The sequence below is a fragment of the Ornithorhynchus anatinus genome, chromosome 2, assembly GCF_004115215.2.
Source record: "Ornithorhynchus anatinus isolate Pmale09 chromosome 2, mOrnAna1.pri.v4, whole genome shotgun sequence".
In the NCBI taxonomy this organism is placed as follows: Eukaryota; Metazoa; Chordata; class Mammalia; order Monotremata; family Ornithorhynchidae; genus Ornithorhynchus; species Ornithorhynchus anatinus.
In genome coordinates, this window is record NC_041729.1 from 42,188,923 (window position 1) to 42,215,564 (window position 26,642).

The window sequence follows — 26,642 nt, forward strand, 5'->3', positions numbered from 1 at the left end:
TGGGGCATCTGCCTTAACTTTTACAAGCCCTGCGATTCGTTTCAGCAGAATTTTTTTTTTTAAAAGAAATATCCAAAAGCCAGATGACATCAGCTAGTCCAAATAGCAAAAGACGTCAAGAGATGAATAAAATGGCACATGGGGAATATGAACTCACCTAGTTTCTCCTCAAACCAAAAGGCTAGAAAAGAGGGGGAAAAAAAGACTTGTTTAAATGTCAGGAGATCCATTTTCAAATGAAAACGAAGCCTCGAGTTAGACTGAAAAGCGCTCCTCCCTGGCTGGGAGGGCGGGGGAAGGACACAATCATCTCTTAACAAAGAACCCCTTGAATGCTAAAGCCACCAACAATTGCGCAGGCCTGTATTGCCACTGACTTCGGCTGGAATCTGTTGGCTAGCATCATTAGCTGCCACCCGGGTCCAACTTTTGAAAGTCTCACACTGCACTGGGGCAGTGAGTGGACTTCGGCAGAAGAATTCCGTGACAGAGGCAGGCCGGCAAGAGTTTCGATTCAACGTAATGGTTCGCTAAGGGACCTGGGGGGGGGGGGGGGTGATCCCAGAAAAACCCCACCTCCCCCACCCCAAAATTCAGCACAAAACAGGAGACTGCCTTAATAGTAATAGTAATAATGGTATTTTGTTGAGTGCTTACTATATGCCAAGCAGTGTTTAAGCACTGGGATAGATACAAGGTAATCAGGTTGTCCCATGTGAGGGTCACAGTCTTAATCCTCATTTTACAGATGAGGTAACTGAGGCACGGAGAAGGTTGGTGACTTGCCCAACGTCACACAGCAGACAGGTGGTGGAGCCGGGATTGGAACCCATGACCTCTGACTCCCAAGTCCTTGCTCTTTCCACTAAGCCACGCTGCTTCTTGTGCCTTGATATGGTAAAGACCGTGCCCTCAGACTCCAGCCGTTGCAGGTTACTCCACAGCTATACTTAAACACGTTTACTTCTACCGGAAAGGATTTTATTGAAAGTATTACTGCACATGCGGAAAGACGCTACAGTAATGACACAAGTTACACAACCATTTGCTCTGTGAAGAGCCATTCCGCCACACCACTCTGCGCCGTGAACGCTTGTACCCTGCAGTCTGTGAGGTTTCGTTAGAATGAACGGAAAAAAGAAAATGCTCTCCGGTTGCTAATCCAACCACTTGCAAGTGGTGTCGTCCTTCCCCAGAAGAGCTGAGGCCCACTGAAAAACACTTTCACCTATCTCCCCTTCCCTTTTACTGCTCATTTTAAGCAACAGTTAATAATCCCACAGCCTAAAAATGTTCCGTAGCTCAGTCTGGGAATTTCTAACCAGTCCAATATCTGGTACCTCTATTTTCCCATGGTCACGGGTGGATGTATTAACTGTTAGAGTGTTTACATGTCCCGACAAGTCAGCATACTGAACGTTCACATTTTTCACAATTTTCAAGCGCAAATGACTGGTCTAGTATACATGCTACTTTTGGATCTGTGTTGCCAGACACTCGGGCTATTTCATTTCGCAGCTTAATTTTGAGTAAGGGAACCGAGCCTTTTGCTTAAAGCCAAGCGTACGATTGATTGAAAAGGGAGACGGGGCTGTCTACCGGTTGTTTAGTGTTTTCAAGATGGGAAGAAGAAGAAGAGCCCGGCCATGAGATCTCCAAGTTACTTCAAAAAGCAACAGGGCTGCAGAACCCAGTATAAAGTATTTATTTAAACTCAACAATTAACACAAAACCTTCCTTTAAATTTTTTTTTTTACAGTAAATAAAATTGTATTTCTTCCCCCATGCATGATCACTGTGTATTAATCTAAGGTTTGTTTTTCTTATTTTACCTGTGAAAAAATAAAATGTTTCCCCCATTTTTAAAAATCATATTGGTAACATCTGGCTTACTGCATTATAAGGTGACAAAGCCAAAGATTGAACAATTCCCGGGTCTGCAGTTAATTTCGTTAAGTTAAAGAAATCAAGCACCCCATAAAAAATAAATATTGCAATATGAAAGGAATTAAGAGGTTTGCAGTATCCCTTTTCCTTAGGTGAGGCTTACAGGAAAAAAAGGTTGGGGCAGATGTTGGTTTCAGTCCACATGGGCCAACCACACTCACATCTCCCTAACAAACACTGTCAGAGTCCACCGGGGAACAGATATAAAGGATTAAAAAAAAACAAAACCACAAAAAAAAAATAATCGACACAGAGGGCAGGGCTGGGATTGGGAGAAGGGATAGGGACACCTCAGCTTGCTTCCAGCCACCGACATCCCAAACGGATCTGTTTTCCTAAAAGCCTAACACACCTAACTCAAGCCCACACGTTCGAAGGGGAAAATTCAGTTTGAAAGGAGCTCACGCTACAGGTTCATCTCCGCTGCAAAAACTCCAGTTTAGTTTGCAGCCAGGTGAGGCAAACGCCCGGCTTGGACGGCCTAAGCTGGACTCGGGTTTTTCTGGGGTCGGGGGGCGGAGGGGGCACGCGGCACCTTTTCTTGGCAAGCCTCACAATGCATTTGGCACTGGGCTCACAGGCCAAGCCAGAAAAAAAACTATTTTCCCGGGCCCCTTCGAACATTCCTTTATGGCAGCAGAAGGCCAGATAGTGCTCCCCTGCCCCCAGAAACGGAAATAAGATTATTTCGAAAGGGTCAAGTAACAGTAATACCTGTGCTTCACTTTGTATTAGTTGGAAAAAAGGAATACTGCAAGTGAAACCATAAGAGACTACAACTCAATCAAAAGTCACCAGCCAGCACACTGAGAGGCTGCGAGCCATCACTCCAAATCAGTTCTTTTGGCTACCTTTTCAACATAAATAACAGAGACCAAACATTATAAACATCTCAGCCACCTTCTGTTAACAGAATGAGAAGCCCTTCTGGCTGTGAAGACCCAAAACTGCAGGGCTCAGATTCTGAAATTGTCTTTTTTGAGTTAGAGTTGTCTGATTCATGCAGCAGTTCCTAGTGAAACAAAAGTTGTCAATCGAGTTCAATGGGACTGCTATCTTCTTGACCATCTTCCACATCATCTTCCTCCCCAGAGCCCATTAGACTGTTCAAAAGATTCCCTAAAATGAAATGAGAGATGGACGCTTTTAAGTGCCAGGTTGCCAAATGGACAAAAGACTCTTAAAAAGGCTCCGGTGACCTAAATCCCCCTGAATTCAATGACTTCTCCCAGTGGGTACTGGCCACCCAGTTCTCGGGAACACCGCCGAGCTCAATCTCCCAGAAAAAGAGCTCGGCCGCTGAGATGGAAAGCGATGTTTGACAGTTTCCCACCGGCCCCCGAACTGTGCTTTCTGCCCCCCTGCTGTTGGCAGGTGCTGATGGGCTCTGCGTGCGGCAGCTTCTCCAGGCAGACCGACAATGAGAAGCACCTTTGGCCGCCTCCTCCAGGAGCCAAAAGGTTGGCAGCAGTGCAGGACAAAGGGCCGGGAATGGCAGGAAGCAGCCGGTAAAGAGGAGCAGTTCAATGGAAATGATATGAGTCCGGGAGACCAAGGTTCCAGTCCCGGCCCTGACTGCGGCCTGCTGGGTGACCTCGGGAGAGTCACTTAACCTCTCTGGCCCCGGGTGTCTCACCTGTAAAATGGGGATAAGTTATCTGCTCCCACTCCCTTATAGATCTGAGCCCTGTCGGGGAATGGAGACAGTCTGATCTGATTATCTTTACCGCCCCTAAGACTCAGCAATTTAGTAAGTGCGTAAGTGCCACTATTATTATTATTATAACACCTATTTAATGCCCAAGCAGTAGACCTTAACATGGCCCCTGCTTGCTTCCTCCTGCCCTTCTGCCTGCCCGAGTAGGCCAAGGTATCAAAGGTGGCAGGGTGAGGTTCAATCTGATGATGATGACTTGGATGACTGCAATTAGTACAGATATTTTGGGCACTCTGCTACTTCTTAAGGATGGATCGTTTCTTTTGCCAAATACAGCTAGTGAGAGAAAATGGGAGTCAAAGTATCACGCTAAAGTATAAAACAGTGGAGATAAGCCATACTAACAACCACAATTTCACACGACTATTTCACAAACATGAGGCATTACCTAATAAACCTCCGTAGGATGATGTCTGCTTAGGTGGGACGCCAAAGAAGAGCTGTCCTATTCTATCTAGGTACTGAAAGAAAAGGAGGAAAAGTCAGGAACAAGGGAAATGAAGGCAAGAGCCAAATCCAATTTCCCCACACCCATCGCTCATCGGTTTCCCTGGCCCCCAAAAACCCCCTTCTACATGTCAAATTTCCGGGCACCCTTCCGCATCTGTTGTACACAGAGGACTCCTAGTTGATCTGATGACTAGTGACGTCGATTTCTAGCACCCGCTTCAACGTTAACCTCGGTTCTCTAGATCGAGCGCCCACTGTCTAAAATTTTCACAGCAAAAGGAGCGCTGCCCTGTCACTCACCTCGTTGTACATGGGATCCCGCTTCAGGGAGGGTTGGTACTGTTCACACAGTACTGTAAACACAGTTAGCTTTCCCCTGTAAGGACAGGAGAAAGTGAGGAACGCACCAACTCACAGATTCAGAAGTTGCATGCTGAGAAAAACAAGATCAAAGTTACCCGTCCACGGCCAAGAGCAGAAACCAGATGAAATTTAGCAACGGCTGTACAAAAGGAGGCCCCTTTTCTATCGAGGGATGTTTCTGTGTGTATGTTGTGAACACCATGGAGGCGCTGCTTTTATTTTTCAAGCAGAGAAACCTGAAAATTAAGAAAATCCAAATAAGTGAAATTTTCTATGTTTTCAGAACAATCATCTCTTTACACCTCCCAAATGTTTTCAGTTCTGAAAGCATGTCCTTTGACTTTTGCCAATTGATCAATTTTTAAGGACTGACTAAATGTGCACCGTTACATTGGCGCTTCAAGTCCCATAAGGAATATGTTTTAGGCAACTAAAAGATACATTTATATATCACGTTTTATTGTCAGCACAGCAACTCAGAGCTAGCACAGAAATTAACCAAGTATATAAACACTATCTGCTTCAGTTTGAAGGATAACTACAAAGTCATTAAACGCTCTGTAAAGCAAGCTCAGTAACAATACAGCTCCCGGTTCAGGTACTTATGATAAATAGAGCTTATTATATTTATTATTATAAATAGGACAGGACCGATAAAGGAACACAAATACACAAAGCCCCAGCCACAGACAGCATCTTGCTAAATATTTTGAACTCACCTAACTAGAAATCACACTCCACACCCCCTGCCAGACCCTAGTTCCGACAGAACACTCGGTGGTGTTACAGTGTTCTCTCCCAAGTGCTTAGTACAGTGCTTTGCACACTAAGCACTCAATGAATACGACTGAACGAACGGCTGTCTGGGCTAGAATGCGGTGGCAGATTTAAGGAATGTTTTTCGAGGAATGCGAGCCGGATACAGCGCGTCGGGGTGTGAGAAGGACGGTTGTACACAACTACACAGCATTGGAAACTACGAGTTTGGCAACGCTAGTTTTCCTGAACCTGGGGTTCTGCAAGAGCACGGCCTCCGTGTCATAGGAGAACTGGAGATACGTGGAATCTTAATTATACAGTGTGAGCAGAAAAATCTTGATTAACAATTGCTTCAATTTTGGTAAAACAAAGTCTGTTTCAACTTGCCTGATCTGCCAAATTAAAGTCTTTACTGAAAGAGAGAGAGAGGGTGCAAAACTAGGTGAAAAATAAAGAAGGGGAGGGAAAAGGCACGGGAGGACTGAGGACCAGAAGAAGGAAGAAGAAAAGAACCATGAAGCACAAGTGGCTTTTTTCCAGGATTTATTAAAATGCCATTTAACTGCTCATCCCCAGTTCAGACTGCCACCTTTTTTTTTTTTAATGGAATTTATTAAGCGCTTACTATATGCCAAACGCTGTGATAAGCACTGGGGTAGATACAGGATAATCAGGTTGGACACAGTCCCTGACCCTCCCAGGGTTCACAGTCTTAATCCCCATTTTACAGATGAGGAAACAGGCACAGAAGTTAAGTGACTTGCCCAAGGTCACACAGCCGACACGTGACAGAGCCAGGATTACAACCCACGTCCTCTGACTCCCAAGCCCGTGCTCCTTCCACTAGACCACGCTGCTTCTCTGAAAACTCACTTTTTACTGAATTTACAAAGTCTACTGAACATTTACATACATTTCCTTGCCACGAAAAAAGTGCACTGACTTGCTTTAAAAGCATCCCCCCGGGGAAGAAAAATATAAATAGCTGTGTGGCCACTGGTTACAACACAGGCAAAAGAAAAAAGTTCCGTTCCATTAGGCAAAGTTGACCAACCAATGATTTGATAAATTGAGAAATGTCTTGACAGTGTTTAAAATATAAACTGACTTAGCAGATAATGAAAGAATAATATTTTCTATGAACCAGATTTAGGAAATGAAGTCGATCCAATTTGTATAAAGTCATGAGGTAACTACTACCTAATTTCAATAGAGGGAAAAAAAGCTTGGCAATTTCAAGTATCTTGCCATAAACACTAAGAGGTGTGACAAAAGTGTCCATCCTTCAGGGGTCACCACGAGGGTTGTTCACTAAAGCAATCACACATGCCTCACACATGCCTCTAGCTCTTAGGACTCTCCTTAAAAGCAAGCCCACACACTGTTTTAAAAGCTCCCTCGGCAAGCGGCTTCAAGATTTTCTTATCAGAAGATGCATTTCAAACATCAGGTCCCTTGATTTAATTGAGTGCCGCTTTTAAACAGAGCTTGCGTTCGATCAGAAACGGTGTTAGATAACAAAAAAAATTGAACACCTACTGTAAGACGGCCTGTGCTACAAACAAGTCCACCTCACTGCGGTATCCCCGAGAGGCAGAATATTCTACTAACATATTAGCACACCCCTCTCCGTCTGAGGAGTGCAGGAAGTGATACCGAGATTCACAATAGTTTTGTTCTATGAAGGAAAAAAACAAAAAACATTAATTAAGAAACCAAAATGTGAAGGTGTTTTCAGTACATTTCGTTTACTGCTTTAAAGAACCAACAAAATTCCTTACATGTCAAGGGATAGGCAGGCACTGCAAACAGAACGTCATTTTACCTTTGCAGGACATGCTAGAGTTTTAAACATGTTAATACAATTGGTTTTCTGGTTGTACTGTCTAGTAATAGAATTTAAAGGAGGCACGACAAATGAGAAAATACAAAAGTTCGAAGGAGAGAATTTAAAGAAATGAAGTACATTTACAGAGGGGAAAAGTCCTGGGCGGGAGGCGGAGGGAGAGAAACAAAGTTGGAGGATTCCTCTAATATAGAGAGTTAAAATGACAGAATCTGGGAAAAGAAGAAAAGACAAGTCCAAGATGAAAGATAGAGATCTTTGAAGGCCTTAGAAAACCCTCCACATTCAGAGAGATATAGGCAAATCAGTCAAGCTCCTTGGCCGTTTGTTAACGTTCACTGGACTCGAATGTTACAAGGAGCTCAATGCTCCAAGAGCACTTAGGTAAAGCGAATTGCAGCCTATCGGTGCTCAATAAATACCATCCTTCCTTCTACTCTTATCATCATTTCTTCTTATGGTCACCCTGATTATAACAGTGGTGAACACATAAATATTACCTCAACCTCACAGCACCGACGAACATATCTTTAAATTATATATTATAAACTACTTTTTATATTAAAGCCTGTCTCCCCCTCAAGAATGTAAGCTCAATCCGGGCAGGGAACATGCCTAATTCTATTGTATTGTACTCTCCCAAGCGTTTTGCACAGTGTTCTGCACATAGTAAATGTTTAACACCACTGATTAACTGAAATATCAGGTAAAAAACAAGAAAGAAAATCACATCTCCTCCAAGAGGCCGTCCCGATTTAAGCCCTCATTTCCCCACTCCCTCGCCCTCCTGTGTCTCCTAACACTTGGATCTGTGTCTTTTAAGCACTTGATATTCACTCCATCCACAGCACTCACGTACATAATGTCAAATTATGGATAATGTCTCGCCCCCCTTCAAGACTGTAAGCTCCTTGTGGGCAGGGAACAGGTCTACCAAGTCTGTTGTACTGACTCTTCCAAGGGCTGGCCACTTCAGTGCTCTGCACACAGTAAGCGCTCTATAAATATCACTGACAGAAATAGATATCTTTCCTTTCACTTCCCCTAATCTCATTTCTGCCTAAGAGTTTATGTTGTATCACTGATGGAATTTGGAACAAGTGATTTTTATTTTCACATCTCTAGAATAACTTAGTTTTCCCACTACTGCCAGACGTTATGGAAATTTTCAAAAATATAAGTTCTAATAAAATGGTGACAATGCATGCTTTCCCCAAATCTATTCTCAAGAGTACAAAATGTACTCTGGGTACACTTCAACAATGGCTTCCGAGCTCATTAAGAGCCCCCCGCTACAAGTTGTGGTTAACACCACCTTATAATGCTGAGGATGGTGAAATTCACTTGTCCGTCTGACTAAAAACCCGCAACCCCACTGCACTAATCACAATACACAAAGAACCGTTTCTTGTGTTGCTGGTTAGGTTTAAATTTTAACTGCCTGGTGCCGTCTTCGCTTTGGCCTCCTTTCCTACCCCCACGCTCATCCTTCCCAACCATCTCAGGAGATCGCATAACTGTTTTCCCTTGCCATGTGTGCCTCTGATCCTACCTCTCACCTTCTAAAAATCACTTGCTTCTGCCATCCTTCCCTAACTGCCACTGCCAATTTCTCACTCTCTGGGCGTGGGGTGTCCTTTCTCTCTGCCTTCAAACCCACTTGAGCCTCCCCTGTCTAAAAATGCTCTCTCAATCCCCCTGCATCTTCCAGTATTCACGCTCTTTCCCTGCTTTCATTCCTTCCGACAGGTGGTATAACATCAGCTGCCTCCCCTGCCTCTCTTGATCCACAATCCCCTTCTTGATCCACAACAATTTAGATTCTGCTCCTTTTGCTTCACTGAGACCACACTCTCCAAGATCACTAATCACTGCTCCTGTGACAAAACAAATAGTTCTTATTCTGATCTTCCTTGACCACTCAGCTGTTGACCCTGTGGACTGTCTCCTCCCGCAAACACTTTGTAAATTTGGTTTCTCCAGTTCTCTGGCTTTCCTCATACTTCTCTGGCCACTCAGGCTTTCGCGGGTACTTCTGCTCCTCACCCCCTACCTGTAGTTATACCTAAAGGCTTCCTATTCCAGGTCCCCAGCTCTTCTCACCTCATACTCACTCCTCGAAGGGCTCATCCACTACCATTTTCCTGCGGCCGATTCCCGAATTCGTCCCATCAGGTCCTCTCTCCTCCCTGTCGACAGTCAAATTTCCTTTTGCCCGCAAGCCACTTCCAGCTCAGTGGGTCAAAAACTGAACTCCTCATATTCCCCTCCTAAATCCTCATCCCACCAAACTCTCCCATGGCATCTAACGATGCCACCGTCTGTTTCTGAAGCCCACAACCTTGGTATCGTCCATGATTTCGCTGTTCTCTTTCATCCTTCCCATGCACGCTGTCGTTGAATCCTGTCCATTTTTTCCACATTTCCCGGATCCACCCCATCTCCACCCAAATGGCCCACCCCCTGGTCCAGGGGCTCATAATAATAACAACCAACTGCTTGATGACTGCATCAGCCTCTGCCTTACTCCCCGTGCTTCCTGTCTCACCTTCATTCTGCTGTTCGGACGAGCTTTACAAAACATGGCTGTGCATGGAACTCACCACTCGTCACAGACCTCCAATGGTTATCTGCTTCTCTTCACATCAAACAGAAACTATTGACCACTGGCTTTAAAGAAGTCTATCAGCTACACCCTCTCACCCATCTACTCTCTTCTCTTACCACAGCCCAGCATGCAATTTCCATTTCTCCAAAGCCTGCTTCTCATTGGGCCCCTTCCTTGCCTCTTACTGCTACTAAAGCCCTGGCTTACACCTTTCCGCCTGCCTGGTACTCCCTCCACCTTCACATTCTTTCAATTCATTCAATCGTATTTACTGAGTGCTCACAGTGTGCAAAGCACTCTGCTCTCTCTCCACCTTCAGAAATTCCCACTTCTTCCAAGAGGCTTCCCCTAATTCATTTTTCTTCTCCCCACATCTCTTCCTCTGAACTGTCACCTCAACACTTTCTCACAGCCTCGGGACTTTTACATGCAAACTCTCACTGCATATGAATTTACACACTACTATTTGAGCACTTTTTCCCTCTAAACTCAAATTATTTGGTGTCCATCTCCTCCTTTAGGTCATAAATTTCTTGTGGGCCAAGATCACAATAATGATCTTTTTTAATCATAATAATGGTGGTATTTATAATGATGGCACTTAAGTGCTTACTATATGCCAAGCGCTGTTCTAAGCACTGGGTTAAGCACTTCCTATATGCTAAGCACTTTACTAAGTGCTGGGATATATACAAGATGAACAGGTCACACAAGTCCCTGTCCCTCATCAGGCTCACAGTCCAGCTAGTAATAACAGTAGCAATGGTATGTATTAAGCACTTATTGTTTTTGGAGCACTGTACTAAGCACTAGGAGAGAATAATGATGATATTTGTTAAGCGCTTACTATGTGCAAAGCACTATACTAAGCGCTGGGGGGGGGGGGGGATACAAGGTGATCAGGTTGTCCCACGTGGGGCTCACAGTCTTAATCCCCATTTTACAGATGAGGTCACTGAAGCAAAAAGAAGTGAAGTGACTCGCCCAAAATCACAGAGCTGACAAGCGGAGGAGTCGGGTTTAATAATAATAATAATGATGTTGGCATTTGTTAAGCGCTTACTATGTGCAGAGCACTGTTCTAAGCGCTGGGGTAAATATAGGGTAATCAGGTTGTCCCATGTGAGGCTCACAGTCTTAATCCCCATTTTACAGATGAGGTCACTGAAGTACAGAGAAGTTAAGTGACTTGCCCACAGTCACACAGTTGATAAGTGGCAGAGCCAGGATTTGAACCCATGACCTCTGACTCCCAAGCCCAGGCTCTTTCCACTTAGCCACGCTGCTTCTCTGCCCATGACCTCTGACTCCCAAGCCCAGGCTCTTTCCACTGAGCCACGCTGTTTCCCCACAAATGGAAATCAGGCACTGTTTTGCAGGAAGGAGAATAGATACTAGGGAAATAATAATTACCACTAATAATAATTGTGGCATTTGTTAAGCACTTACTCTGTGCCAGTCACTGTATTAAACACTGTGGAAGATGCAAGGTAATCAGATTGTCCCACCTGGGGCTCACAATCTCAATCCCCATCTTTCAGCGGAGGTAACTGAGGCATAGAGAAGTTAAGTGACTTCCCCAAGGTCACAGAGCAGGCAAGTAAGTGGTAGAGCTCAGAACTCTCAGAACTCAGGTGCTCTGACTCCCAGGACCATGCTCTAACAGGCCACGGTCCTTCCTGTATTTTTCCAAGCACTTAGTACAGTGCTCTACACTTTTGGCACTCAAATACTTACTGCCTCACTTGTTGCCTCATGAACCTCAGGAATTTTCTGCTCAGAAAGAACCTCTCTTTAATGCACTATACCACGTTATCAGCCTGTGACAACCGACTTGGTTTTCGGCGTGGACAGCGCACTGTCTGAGGCTTTGCTTACTATATTCTTAGGCAACAATTGCTCTCCTAGAACATGAGAACCAAATTCTCGACAAGCCCCAGGCTAAGAAGAGCTTGCATTCCAGGACACAATTTTGACCGATGCTGTGCAAACCACTGTTCTCAGCAATGCTCTGTGGTCTAGCCAGAATAACACACATGGTTAAAAGAAGTTTCCCTAAATCCTTAACAGGGGCCTAACAAAAACAGTGTCCAAACAAGCATTATGGAGGAACTGAATGAACTATATTCCTTAAAGTCATTGGTCTGACAAAGAAAATAAAATTCAAAGAACTGCTTAAAAAAGGTCCTTTACTTTAATCGCAAAATATCCAGAGATTGTTTAATCAGTTTTTTAAAATTACCTCTTTGTGAACAAATAGGGGCTAGACACGTGCCTTGAAATTAGAGAAATGCTTCATCTATTTCCTCCAATAGCTCCATAGTAAAACTTGGGTCAGATATCTGAGCCCTATTTATTGAAAGGTATTAAGAGGGGCAAATATCACTTCTTTACCCCTTATCTTAATAACCTCAATTTAACTAAAGGTGATTTTTTTTCATCAAAAAAAAACAAAAACAAAACATATCAAAACCCCAGCATTTCCTCTCCATTTCTCCTAGGGAAAGAGCCCACAAAAGGGTGTCAGGAGACATGGGTTCTACCCCTTGCTCTGCCACTTGCCGCTGGGTGACCTAGGGCACATCAGTTCACGCCTCTGTGCCTCAGTTTCCTCATCTGAAAAACAGGGATTAAATACCTGTTCTCCTTCTCATTTAGACTGTGAACCTGATGTGGGGGGTGATTGGATTGTATCTGCCCCAGCATCTGACATAGTGCTTGGCACACAGTGCTTAACAAAAATAACATTATTTATCTATCTCGCTAAAAAAAACCCCTAAGGGCTAGGCAGCATGCATATGTGAAACTTCATTTCAATCCACTGAAGTTTATCTAATGATTCCCAGGGATAATCAATCAATGGTTCGGGTTGAGCGCTTGTAGTATGTAGGGCACTGTATTAAGCATCTGGGAGAGTATAATACAACAGAGTCGGTAGACACGTTCTCTGCTCACAAGGAGTTTACAGTCCAGATGGGGAGCAGACATTCATATGAATAATTTGTAGATATGTATATAAGTGCTGTGTGGGGTGGGAGAAGTAATAACCTGGATAAGTACTAACCAGGGCTCTAAATGCAAATACATTCCATCATCCACCCACTAGTGACAGCCGGATAAAAAAAATTCAGTGCTGATAAGCAGGCTGAACCTTTAATCCTACCTGAAAATAAACTAGGCATTAGCCAGAGGCAATCGCTGCACCATGCTCCTGGGAGAGTATAACAGAATTGCTAAACATTACCCCTGCCCCTAAGGAGCTCACAATCTAGAGAGGGAGAGAGACGCTAAAACAAGTTACAGAGCGAAGCAAGAATGAAGCAATGTGCCTGAGTACTAGGAAGGAAAGGGTGTGAGAACCCAAGCTGAAACGGCAGTTGCCGAGGGGGGAAGGGGAACGCAAGGAGAAGAGAAAGACAGATTCTTCAGGGAAGACCTCCAGGGGGAGATGTGATTTCAGAAAGGGTTTGAAGATGGGGAGAGCAATGGTTCTGCCGGAGGTAAAGGATGGAGTTTCAAAGAGGGAGGGGGCACGCAAGGTGTCGGCGGGGAGACCGAGGCACAGGGAGTAAGTGGACTTGAAAGGAGAGTAGCGTGGGAGCTGGGATGGAATGGAGAAGACTGGGTGCTGGCTGGGGAAGCCTATAAGGGGAGAGAGCTGACTACCTTAAGACCAATGGTCTGATACTGGTTGGACAAACAGATAGACAGGCAACCATTGAAGGTTTTTTAAGGAGTGAGATGGGTGCAAAATGGTATTTTCAAAAAATGATCTGGGCAGCAGAGTGAAAAAGGGACTGGAGAGGGGAGGGATTTGAAGTAGAACAGTCTGCCAGGAGGCTGAGGCAGGAAAATACTAAAAGAAGTCATCAAACTATAGGGCAGGGGCCTCGGAGTCGGGGGACCTGAGTTCTAATCCAGATTCTGCCATATGCCTGTTGTGTGACCTCGGGCAAGTCCACTTAAGTTCCCTGGGCTCCAGTTTCCTCAGTTGTAAAATGTGAATTAAAAGCCTGCCCTCCTTTCCTCTTGACTGTGAGCCCCATATGGGACAGGGATTGAGTCTGATCCCAATGTATGTTAACTCCAGTGCTTGGCACATAATAACCACAATTCTTATTAGAGAAGTGAAGCACAGGCAGAAGAGAATAACTGACCAGTGGCAATTAGTGGATCGGTGAACAAAGCCAACGTTTGGGTTCTAATATTATTATTGTTGCTTTCCTCGGTAATTGTGGTCATCAATTTTCATGGGTCTTTCCATTAGAAAATAAACCTGAAGGCAGAGAACCCGAGTTTTACTTTCTGTTTGTTTCCCAAGCCCTTAACATTTGTGAGCGCTCTGCAGAGAACAAAGGCTCAGCACATTTTAAGATACTGATACTTCCAAAGAACACTTCCATGTGTGTCTTTGTAGCCTCAAAAACCCATCTATTAAGAGGGGGCCAGGATTACTCATGTACAGCTTTTAATTCTACAAGATGATGACTCCGTTAAATACAAGGGATGGTGCATGAGCTAGCTATTACCTACTTTAAAAACAGACTCCCCACTCCACGTTATTAGAATTTCACTATATTTTATTAGACTGACTGCCACATAATAATTACATTTGCCTTCCAATTAAAAAGGGGTTAAATAGTATTAGTTGACAGTCTCTAAAATGAAGAATACACAAATCGTTCCTACCTTTCCACAATGTGATAGCCAATAACTGATGTAGTTTCGGATGGCCCAGTTTCCCTGATCCACCACTGGACCATTTCAGTGCTCTGGAGACAAAAGCCACCCTTTCTGGAGAGTTTGGATCCATCAAACTAAACACTTTAGCCAAATTTTCTAAAAGCAACATAAACACAGACCCTTAATAAAACAAAACACACAGCATGGGTTCCATGTCACTGCATCCTAAGCGTCAACTGTTTGACTTTAAACAGAAACTTGTAAAGCATTTAAAAAAAAAGAAAAAAAGTACAGTAGGAATAGAAGGGTTTCAAAAAATGAAATCTTAGCTCTGTAAATTAACATCCAATTGACCTCTCCGCTGCAGTGCCAGAAGCCACACTCTCCCCAACAGGTGAGCAGGAAGGAAAAATCTTCCCTGGCTCAAGATGGAGCACCCAAATGTGGTGAAGCTGGGTAGGGAGGGCAGAGGAGGCTGTAGAGAGAGGCTGACCCTGGCCCATGGAAGGACGTCTATACTGGGGAGAGAGAGGCCATCAGGGGTCAGATGAGTAATTGAGCCAGACGTATTCCTTTGTTTCCTCTCTCCATTTTGGTCCGCAGGCCTCTGGGACGGGAGCGGAGGCAATGGGTTGGCGGGGAAGTCTCCGCTTTCTGTCCAGCGGGGCAGCTCACAGGAACAAGGGCTTTATGAACTGCGCGCTTACCGAATCAGACAGTCCGACAAGCAAAGTTTCTTGGACAAAATGGCCGACTCGCGGGCAATGCGCACATCACCTCGCTGACTGGATGGGAAGCCGCTGTCCATCAGAGCGGCGGAGAGGTCAATTACTGTGCAGACAATACATGTTGCTCCTGGGTTTGGGGGGGAGGTCAGTGCCAAAAATCATGCTCCACCTACAAAACACAGTATGTTTGCTCAGTGTGCCAGTATGCTCAGAGCTAGGCCAACTAGAGACTCTACTTGAATCGTCCGCCAGCTGTGAATGGGTGCCACTTCAACACCGTTTAGACCCACAGCACGTCAGATCATTACTCGTGGCACCAAAAAAATAAAAAAATCAAAAATCAAAATTTAAAAATAATAAAAAAGAGAGAGGGAAGGAAACAAATAACGTAGGGACCGGTAAAGTAGGGACCAGAGAATTCTCTAAAATGCGAATGTACCTCAAGCACTGAAACACTCAAGACAGTAAGAGACTCTCACCCAATAGCTCATCTGTTACTTTCGCATCAGATTTCTCCAAGGATTCTAAAACCAGCATCGACAGATCGGCAGCACTGTTTTGCTGCAAAACACACATAACCAACAAGAAGCACATTGTTAGTCATGAAGCTCTGATTAGTCTGGAGACAAGACAGGCCGAAGGCTTTCGGAAGCGTTGACTCCGGAGCCTCGTCATCTAGCCCGTCGGGTGGTCACGGCTCAAGTACAGCAGAGAGCAGAGGGGATTCTGGATGTAGCAATCAGTTAGTACCGGGTGATTGGCTAGAATGAATTTAGGTTGCAAATAAAAATGAATATAAACTCCTTAGCAGGCAGTCCTGTCCCAGAAGGTACCGGAGCTAGCAAAAGCACCTCTGATGTGGTACGCTTGATAGCGATCGAGACAGAAGAGAAGGTTACTGCAATCAGAATAGATGTATACCGAGACAACACTCAGCGCTGGATCACGGCGGGCCTGTTGGCCCTGGACTTTGACAGCAATAGAAATAATAAAATTCTTACTTGACCATGACTGAAGAACAACAACGCTCCCGAGTACATTAGTTCCCTTGCTTCAATGTGTTTGCCTTGTGACATGTACCTGCAATACAAAAGAGAAAGAAAAGGCCAAAAACTAAAGTTCATATTAAAATTCTTTGAGCGTATCCAAAATTGTAGTCGTCAGCTCTTCAGCTCCCTGGCGGGGGAGAACCTTACCTTCTGCTTTTATTGCACTCCCTCCAGGCGTTTACGGACCCTGTATCTGCTTTATAAATACCAATGGCACGATATGGCATTTACTGAGTACTGTAAGCTGTCAGTGGGCAGAGAACGCATCTACCAACTGTTATTGTAACCCTCCCAAGCACTTAGTACACCGTTTTGCACACAGTAAGTGTTCAATGAATAATATTGATGATGATGACTATTTCCTATGTGCTATGTGACAGGGAACATACAAAGATATAAGATCAGACACAGTCCATATCCCAAAGATGCTCACAATCCATTTGATCCCCATTTTGCAGGTGAGGAAACTGTGGCCCAGACAGGTTAAGTACTTGCCCAAGGTCACACAGTAGGCTGGCAGCAGAGCATAGTACAGTGGTCTGCACACAGCAGTGTGGCCTAGCGGAAGAAGTACAGGCTTGGGAGTCTGAGGACGTAGGTTCTAATCCCGGCTCTGCCAATTGCTTGTTGTGTGACCCTGGGCAAGTCCCTTAATTTCTCTGTGCCTCGATTTCCTCAACTGTAAAATGGGGATTCAAAACCTGTTCTCCCTCCTGCTTAACACTGTGAGCCCCCAGGACCTACTCCAGTGCTTAGAACAGTGTTTGACACAGAGTAAGCCCTTAACAAGTACCATAAAACAAAAGTGTTCAATAAAAACCAGTGATTGCTTCAGACTCAAATTTGAATCTAGAGACTTCCAGGCCAGTGTTTCTTCCACCTGGCCAGGCTGCCTTCCCAACTGTCAGGCCATTACAAATGTTCTTGGAGAAGCAGGCCATTACAAATGTTCTTGGAGAAGCAGCATGGCTCAGTGGAAAGAGCACGGGCTTGGGAGTCAGAGGTCACGGGTTCGAATCCCACCTCTGCCATTTGTCAGCTGTGTGACTATGGCAAGTCACTTAACTCCTCTGTGCCTCAGTTACCTCATCTGTAAAATGGGGATTAACTGTGAGCCTCACATGGGACAACCTGATTACCCTGTATCTACTCCAGCGCTTAGAACAGTGCTCTGCACATAGTAAGCGCTTAACAAATACCAACATTATTATTATTCTTGTGACCACCCGACACCAACCATATTATTGCCTTCTACAAAGTGCCAAATAATCCGTTGACACTTTAATAACTGTTAAACATCAGTTTCATTAAACTGCTCAAGCTTGCTGAGGAATGAGGGAGGTAAAATTACTCCTTCCCCCTTCCGCCCTCTCCTCTTGTGTCTACAACCACCTTGGCCGTAAATCCCTTAAACCCCTTGACACTCATCCCAACCCCACAAAATTTACGTACCCTTATTCTCTATTACTTCCCCTATCCCTAATGTATTTTAATGTCTGTCTCCCCCTGTAGATTGTAAGCTTGTGGGCAAGGATCACATATAATAATAATAGTACTTGTTAAGCACTTACTATGTTCCAAGCACTGTTCTAAACTCTGGGGTACATGCACGTTAATCAAGTTAGGCACACCATGTCCCAGATGGGGCTCACAGTCTTAACCCCCATTTTACAGATGAGGTAACTGAGGCCCAGAGAAGTGAAATGACGAGCAGACATGTGGCAGAGCTGGGATTAGACCCCCAGGTCCTCCTGACTCCCAGGCCCGTGCTTTTTCCATAAACCAGACCCCTTCAAGGTCTACCAACTCTATATTGTACTTTCCCCAAGTGCTTAGTACCGTACTCAAATACCACTATATGACTGATTATTAAGCAAATCTATGCTCTTCTGCAGCAGGGTTAAAAAGCAAGCAGAAAAACATTTATTTGCCTGGGTGCCCAACCTTCCAGGGAAGAAAAAGGAGGAGAAGTTACTCTGCTGGGTGCTCTCATTACTGCACTACGAGGACCTAAGTTTGGTCCTCATCTGGGCCTGGCTCAGTGGCCATAAAACACCCTTCTCTCACTGGAAATTGGGAATTTGGTAAAGTGATTTCCTTCCATCAGGGCCAGAAATCTCCTCTGACAGCTGTTCCAAAGAACTGAGGAAACTAAGTAGATATGATTTCTAGGATACAGCCTCTGAAACTAGGGGGCTTTAGCATGTTCTCCTAAATACTCTGAAAAGCATCTAATATACAAGTGCTGCTTTAGTGCCTCTGAAATAATAATCATGAACACATCTGTTCTCTCAAAGAGAACGTGCAATTATTCACAGATTAACTTTCCTGCATTTTCATAGTTGGCTTACTCAGAATTGTTACTATTATCTCTAGTTTACATCAAAATAAAAATCCTTCTGGATTTACTTGACACCATACAAATCCACACACTTCAATTTCACATTCTCCCTGTCGACATCCCATCCAGGTCTCTATGGGTAAAGGGGAGTCAGCAGATCATTGTGGTTAACCATCAGGCCACCAAAATAAAAAGCTACATCATAGGGAGTAATAAAAGAAGTCCTGAAGACAAATTACCCTCAAGAATACCTTTCCATCTTTTAGTCATATCACGGCTACATAAATACTACAAGAGTTTAAACAACAAACCAGTTCTCATGATTGTGTTATACATTTTGGCTGCATGTCACTTTATTGTATATTTAAATGATGCATTTTTATTATCTCAGATGTTAAAATGGGAGTGTGAGAAAAGATCCTGTTCAGACTTACTGAATGTAAAATGATTTGTATTGTCTGTGTCCCCACTAGACTCCCTGAGAGCCAAAATTGTGTCTACCAACTCTATTCTACTGTACTCTCCCAAGTGCTAAGTAGAGTGCTATGCACACAGTAAGCACTCCATAAATATGACTGATTGTATTATGATTTAATTTTGATGGTTCATATAGCAAACCTTCAAAGATGTCAAAAGAATGACAAAATCACCCAGGATAGTTCAACTTTTTGCATTCAGGTTCCAGGTAACCTCCTCTCCCTCGCCGTCCCACCCCCTTGCAAAAAACCCTAACATCTGCATATCTTTAGGGATGACTTCAGCTGTGTTTACACAAAATTTCTCCTTATCTCTGTCGACCAGAATAAACTGAAATAACCCAAGAGTCTCTGCTCTTTGGAATCACCTCCAAGTTATTTGAAGTAACAAGAAAACCCAAGTCTCTCTCTTACGAACGAGAAAAAAACCACTCTAAAGGGATTAAAGTTAATGGTGTCAAACCATAAGAATCCTTATATTATTACTGCCATAATACCCTTTCAGATGGAACTATCCTTTTACGTGACAAATTTTGCATTTAGAAAGCAGGACTAATGCTATGCTCTATTTTTCATTCAACTATCCTCAACTGCACACTACCCAATGAAAACTGGAAATTACTCTAATGGACAACAACACAGTTGACTTTATATATGGGAAGAAATGTCCAGCTCAATTTCAGTGTTCAAACGATCACCCACACCTAAAAGATTATTTTGGTACCATATGCAGATGTCTAGGGTCACTAGAGGCTGCTGGTGGCACAGAGATGCAAATCTTTTACTCACACATTTGAACTAGATTCAAATTATGAGAACTTTTTTGAAAAATAACCCAGGGCCTCAGACCAGCTGAAGACAGAACTGGAACTTATTTACAATCCCCACAGAGGTAACCAAGAATTGAATATGTCTGGAAAATCATGATAATCTATACACAGGAACACGGCCGAAACATAAAGAAGCTTACTGTTGAACCCTGAGTCACCTGTAATCCCTCGGTAAGAAGCAGACTTTAGTCTGAAGTGTTATCAATTTGCCCCTTGGTGAACATTAATGTTAGGAGAGACAAGAGATCAAAATATGCAACTCGGGACAATTTCAATAGGAGTGCCTATGTTCTGGAGTTAGGTAAACCTAACAGCAGTGTGAAGAAAGCCCAAGGACACAGTGAGCTCCTTGGAATTACAGTTTTGCTCATTACAATTTATAAGTGAAAGATCAATTAGATCTCCCCCTCCTACTTTACCTATCTGGTTTCCTACTACAATCCAGTTCGTCCACTCTGTCTAATACCAATCTACTTCTCTGTACCTAGCTCTGATCGATTCCCCGGCTGACTTTTTGCCCAACCCTCCTTCTGGTCTGGAACTCCCTCCTCCTTCATATAAGACAGTCCATCACTCTCCCGACAGTCAAAACCCTCCTCCAAGAGGCCTTCCTGGTTTAAGCCCTCACTTCCCTATCTGCCCTCTCCCCTCTGTACTATGTACTTGGTTGTGTACCCCTTAAGCACTTTGATACTCCCCCCCGCCCAGAACTGACATACATATCCTTGTACCCTATTTCCTCTATCCAAATTTATTTTGTCTCTCTCCCTCTGGAGACTGTAAGCTCCTTATGGGCAGGGATCATGTCTATCACGCCGTCTCCTGTAAGGATCACTAAGAAGTCATCAGTGACCAAATAGGAAAAGCAGAAATCTTGAAAATTGAAAAAAAAAAAGAATAACATAGGTCTGTTCTTTGAGCACCATATTTATACTTTACATCAACATATCCAGGTTGCATTTAATTATCACTGCATTAAAGATGATGAGGTCTAATGAATGAGGAACTCAAACTAGATTTAACATTGTTCTGCCACGTAGAGAATAAAAGGAGGAAATGGAGTAGGCGCTTCAGTAAAGACTACTGATGATGTTGATGCTGGTTCATATACTTAAAATATACTTGGCCCCTAAATAACAGCTTGAAAGCAATGGAAAGCAGTCCACCCTACTGGGATATCACAGCAGTGTACAATTTGGCAGTTGCTCACATTTGGTCAAAAGTTTCTCCACATTTAAACCCAGAAAACTACAAACTAAACATTAGAGATTTCCAGGCCTGCCAGAAACTCAATTAGATTGTTTTGAACTAGAGAGAAACCAGTCTCATTCAAAAGTGACTAATGTGATTTTATACCGAAACAAGAGTCATAGCATTTAACATCTGGATGATTGAGATGGAATGTAGCCTAATGAGTTTACATTTGTAGAACTTCAGGACACCAGATCCATAGTTCACCCACAAATAAAAGTCCATTTCAGATCATTTACGTCATCTTCAAAGTATGGCAACTTTAGGTAAACAAGAAAAGCAAAAATCAGAGATTACCCTTGAAACCTGCTTATGAAAATGTGCCGTGAATAAACCCTCTTTTTCCTTCACTCCCGCAGATCAGTCACTTAGGTAAAAACATGATCACAATGGCTGCTGGTTTTAGGAATGCCTTATAGCTCTTTCAATTTAAATGTCATTTTCATCAGAGGTGCTGATAAATACCCCTCCTTTCCTTTCGGCTCCTTTCCTAAATCTGGCAAGTGTCAAAATTTCCTAACAAAATCTAAGTGTACCGGAACAAACTTGAGCATTTCAAAACATTAGCTTCCTAGTACAAATTAGACCTAAGTGAAAGATAACTTTAGTTTCTCCATTTAAAAGTGAAATAAAATCTATCTTTTAAAGTAATTCTGTGTGGACAGGTAACCTCTAAATTTGGTGTCCCAAAATGTGCTAAATGTACAGCGTACATTCTGGTACTTCCTGGCATCTTAAAAGGCTTCCAGTTCCCAAAGTACAGCAGGTGGCTAATCAAACCCGACACAGTTGCAGTTGAGTGAGTCCAGTGTCCAGGTGCTAAAGTTCACTTCCTGATAGTATGGCATTAACTTTTTCAGACTACTAGAAGATCGTTTAGTGCAGAGCAGCAGTTTTGCCACGATACTACCAGAAGCAGCATGGCCTAGGGTTAAGAGCACTGGCCAGGGAGGCAGAGGGCCTGGGTTCTAATTCCGGCTCCCCCATTTACCCTGTGTGTGACCTCGGGCAAGTCACTTTTCTACTCTGTGCCTCAGTTACTTTATCTGTAAAAAGGGGATTACGCCTGGGAGACCCACATGGGCCACGGACTGCGCCCGGCCCGATTGGCATGTATTGACCAGCGCCTGGCGTGTACTAAGTACTCAAATGCCACTGAAAAGGAAATTGTGTTCTCAAAGAGTTAATGACTCTCCCACGCTCCTGAATTATTATCGAGGAGTGAAATCAGGCACAGGGAGAATTGGGGTCAATAAATACACTGAATAGACTTTTCTGACAGCTGATGAATCAATACAAATATAAAGAACCACCCAATTTTCTACCAAACTATTTAACATTTACCAGTAGCACTCTATCATCACTTTATCATTGACTGCCACGTTGTGGTAAGGAGGGATTCAACACGATTTTTCAATTAAATAGTGTTAGTACTGGCGATTAGCAAAAGAAACAGGGAAAACAGACACGGAGACTATATTGTTAAGCGTATTAAAGTGACCACTCTCTACTTCTTTCAAAGACGGAGGTTTATATTCTAGATTTTCTTGCTTTACAGGACAAGCCTACTTTACTTTTTTGCTTCATACTCTGATACTTTTAGACACTTCCCAGTGAAGGGAGATCCCAAGGAGATCGCTACACTCAGGGTCCACCATACCCTGAAACATAAACCACTGGCCCGGCCACTACGACCCATTAGAACCATCAAACCATTGAAGCCATTCAGCAAAACTGACAGTCATCGCTTCAAAAACATCCCGTTCTCACGAGCGGAAGGAAAACGTGTCTGCTAATTCTCCTGCCTTGTGCTCAGCGCTTAGTCAGGACTCCAGCGCATAGTACGGGGCTCTGAACCTAGTAAGCACTTGATAAATACTATTACTACTCTCTCAAGGGCTTAGAGAAGTGTTCTGCACATAGTAAGGACTGAATAAACACCACTGACTGATTCCTGAAACGTAAGAGCACTAGATGCCCCACTGCAGAATAGAAGGGGCAGTTCCCTGTTGGATTGTACTCTCCCAAGTCCTCAGTACAGTGCTCTGCTCACAGTAAGCGCGCAATAAATAGCACTGAAGGACTGATTTGCAAACGTACCGACTTTGCATCCTTTTTAAATTGGCCCCGGGCAAGATCAGAGAGATTTTACCAAGAAGCTGAAGCTGTCTCCACTTGGGTTAAGCCTGACTACTTGTTTTGTTTTGCTGTGTGTCTCCCCCATTTAGACTGGGAGCCCGGTTGTTGGGCAGGGATTGTCTCTACCTTTTGCCAATAGAAAGAGCTTAGCACAGTGTTCTGCACACAGTAAGCGGTCAATAAATACGACTGAATGAACTCGGAATGGAGATCTGTCTCCCAAGGCGCTCCGTACAGTGCCCTGACTGAGGAAAGCGCTCAACCAATACCACTGAAAGAGTGCTTACCGAAGACCATTAATTATCATGATTCAAGCGTTCCATAAATACCACCGACTGATGACCCGTACGCACCCACTTTGGAAAAAGGGTGTCTACACCGCTGGCCCTCGGCCATCTCCCAAATGCACCGGCAACAGTTGCCGAAGCTATTATTCGGGCCGAGGGAACGTGGGCGTTGGGAGGTGGGGCGGGCGAGGCTGCTAAGGGGGTTGGGAGCGGGTGGGTGACTAATAATAATAATGATGCTATTTGTTAAGCGCTTACTACACGCCAAGCACTGTTCTAAGCACTGGGGCACACACAAGGGAATGAGGTTGCCCCACGTGGGGTTCACAGTCTCAATCGGTGCCTGGCACATAGTACGGGCTTAACAAATACCATTACTATTATTACTGATGAGGTCACAGGGCCCAGGGCACTAAAGTGGCTCACCCAAGGTCACACAGCAGATGGGTGGCGGGATTAGAACCCACGATCTCGGCCTCCCGAGCCCGGGTTGTTTAGTGGGGGCGTCGCTTCTCTCCGCCCGCATCCCTCCCTCGTGGCTCAGTGGCCAGAGCCCGGGCTGAGGCGTCCGGTTCCGCCGCTTGTCAGCTGGGTGACTCTGGGCAGGTCGCTTCACTTCTCTGGGCCTCAGCCGCCTCAACTCGAAAATGGGCATGAAGCCTGTGAGCCCCACGTGGGACCCCCGATCACCTCGGATTCATTCAATAGTATCTACTGAGCGCTTACAATGTGCAGAGCACTGTAGTAAGTGCTTGGAAGGGACAATTCGGCAACAGATAGAGACCATCCCTGCCCAATGACGGGCTGATAGTCTTGTTTTTCCAATCCCTCGCATCCTCCCCAGCGCCTGGCACAGCGCTTGGCACATAGTCAGCGCTTAACAAATGCCGATCATCATTCTTCTTTGGGCCTCGATGACCTCAGCGGGAAGATGGGGATGGAGAATGGGAGCCCTATGTGTTGAAGCAGCGCGGCTCGGGGGCAAGAGCCCGGGCTGGGGAGTCAGAGGTCATGGGTTCGAATCCCAGCCCTGCCACTTGTCAGCCGTGTGACTGTGGGCAAGTCACTTCATTCCTCTGGCCCTCAGTTACCCCATCTGTACAATGGGGATGCAGCCTGTGAGCCTCACGTGGGACAACGTGATTACCTGGTATCTATCCCAGAGCTTAGAACAGTGCTCTGCTCTGCTTAGTACAGTGCTCTGCACAGAGTAAGCGCTCAATAAATACTATTGAATGAATGCTCTGCACAGAAGCAGCATGGGTCAGTGGAAAGAGCCCGGGCTGGGGAGTCAGAGGTCATGGGTTCGAATCCTGGCCCTGCCACTTGTCGGCTATGAGACCGTGGGCAAGTCACTTCACTTCTCTGGGCCTCAGTGACCTCCTCTGGAAAATGGGGACTCAGACTGAGGGCTTCATGCGGGACAACCCGATCACCCTGTAGAACAGTGCTCTGCACAGAAGCAGTGAGGCTCAGTGGAAAGAGCCTGGGCTGGGGAGTCAGAGGTCATGGGTTCGAATCCCGGCTCTGCCCCTTGTCAGCTGTGTGGCTGTGGGCAAGTCACTTCACTTCTCTGTGCCTCAGTTACCACATCTGTAAAATGGGGATGCAGCCTGTGAGCCTCACGTGGGACTACCTGATGAACCTGTATCTATCTCAGCGCTTAGTACAGTGCTCTACACAGAAGCAGCGTGGCTCAGTGGAAAGAGTCCGGGCTGGGGAGTCGGAGGTCATGGGTTCGAATCCCGGCTCTGCCACTTGTCAGCTGTGTGACTGTGGACACGTCACTTCGCTTCTCTGGGCCTCAGTGACCTCCTCTGGAAAATGGGGATGCAGCCTGTGAGCCTCACGTGGGACCACCTGATGACCCTGTATCTCCCCCAGCGCTTAGAATAGTGCTCTGCACGTAGTAAGCGCTTAACAAATACCGACATTATTATTGGTACTATTAAAATGGGGATGAAGACTGTGAGCCCCATGTGGGACCACCTCATTCCCCCGTATCTCCCCCAGCGCTTAGAAAAGTGCTCTGCACAGAGTAAGCGCCTAACAAATACCAACATTATTATGATTATTCTCTGGGCCTCAGTCCCCTCATCTGTAAAATGGGGGTGAAGACTAGGAGCCTCACGTGGGAGAACCTGGTGACCCTGTATCTCCCCCAGCGCTTAGAGCAGTGCTCTGCACAGAGTAAGCGCTTAACAAATACCAACGTGCCCCTTGTCAGCTGTGTGACTGCGGGCCAGTCACTTCACTTCTCTGGGCCTCAATTCCCTCATCTGTAAAATGGGGCTGACGACTGGGAGCCTCACGTGGGACCACCTGGTGACTCGGTATCTCCCCCAGCGCTTAGAACAGTGCTCTGCACAGAGTAAGTGCTTAACAAATACCATCATTCTTCTTCTCTGGGCCTCAGTTCCCTCATCTGTAAAATGGGGCTGAAGACTGGGAGCCTCACGTGGGACCACCTGGTGACCCTGGATCTCCCCCAGCGCTTAGAACAGTGCGCTGCACAGAGTAAGCGCTTAGCAAATACCAACATTATGATTATTCTCTGGGCCTCAGTTCCCTCATCTGTCCAAGGGGGCTGAAGACTGGGACCTCCGGTGGGACCACCTGATGAGCCTGGCTCTCCCCCAGCGCTCCGCACCGAGTAAGCGCTTAACAAATACCGACACCAGGACTATTACCACGACGCTCATTACCTGGAAGGCCCCGCGGCGGCGGTGGCGTCCGGGTCTTCATGGCGTCCCTCTGGGGGCGCCGCTCCCCCCCCCCCCCCCGCTCACTCTACCCCCGCGGTTCTCGCCGCGCTGAGTGACGCGGCCGCCGGCCAATGAGAGGGCGCGGGGACGGCGGCTCGACCAATAGGGAGGCGGCGAGGGCGGCGGGGCCCGCCTCCCCCCCCACCAAGTTAGGTTGAAGAGGCGGAAAGGTCTGGAAGGCGCTGGGCGCGCGCGCGGCCTCCCCCTCCCCCCTCCGGGGCTACCTGAAGAAGAGCGTCCGGTACATCTGGTGCGCTTCGTAGTAATCGCCCTTCTCCACGCTGGCGCGCAGCTTGCCCTCCACCCGCTGGACCCCGCCCCGGTTCCTGACGCTGTTCCGGGCGCTCTCCTGGTCGGCCATGGCCGCCGCCGCCGCCGCCGCCGCCATCCCCGGGGCCGCGCG

The 26,642-nt window shown here is 45.5% G+C and overlaps 1 protein-coding gene across 2 annotated transcripts; it reads right to left on the reverse strand.

Moving 5' to 3' along the window:
• Positions 1–964: 964 nt before the first annotated feature.
• Positions 965–26,642, reverse strand: GET4 (guided entry of tail-anchored proteins factor 4). Of its 2 annotated transcripts, none has more exons than XM_007655983.3 (9): positions 26,464–26,642; positions 16,103–16,181; positions 15,581–15,662; positions 14,380–14,529; positions 6,776–6,914; positions 4,573–4,713; positions 4,415–4,490; positions 4,053–4,125; positions 965–3,066 (listed from the first exon to the last, which is right to left on the reverse strand). In XM_007655983.3, exons 1-9 carry the CDS (start codon positions 26,625–26,627, stop codon positions 2,978–2,980), a joined length of 993 nt encoding a protein of 330 aa, XP_007654173.2. In that variant the 5' UTR covers positions 26,628–26,642; the 3' UTR covers positions 965–2,977. The 2 variants fall into 2 exon arrangements, with proteins under 2 accessions (XP_007654173.2, XP_028911957.1); XM_029056124.1 differs by lacking the exon at positions 26,464–26,642 and adding an exon at positions 26,180–26,240.

Excerpts from the sequence above, each read along its gene's own strand:
- GET4 (XM_007655983.3), bottom strand. The coding sequence starts at position 26,627 with ATGGCGGCGGCGGCGGCGGCGGCGGCCATGGCCGACCAGGAGAGCGCC. Across the intron at positions 4,714-6,775 it reads GTAGCACAGGCCGTCTTACA|GTTTCTCTGCTTGAAAAATA; the intron begins GTAGGTGTTCAA and ends CTTAATTTTCAG. Across the intron at positions 4,126-4,414 it reads GGGATCCCATGTACAACGAG|TACCTAGATAGAATAGGACA; the intron begins GTGAGTGACAGG and ends CTTTTCTTTCAG.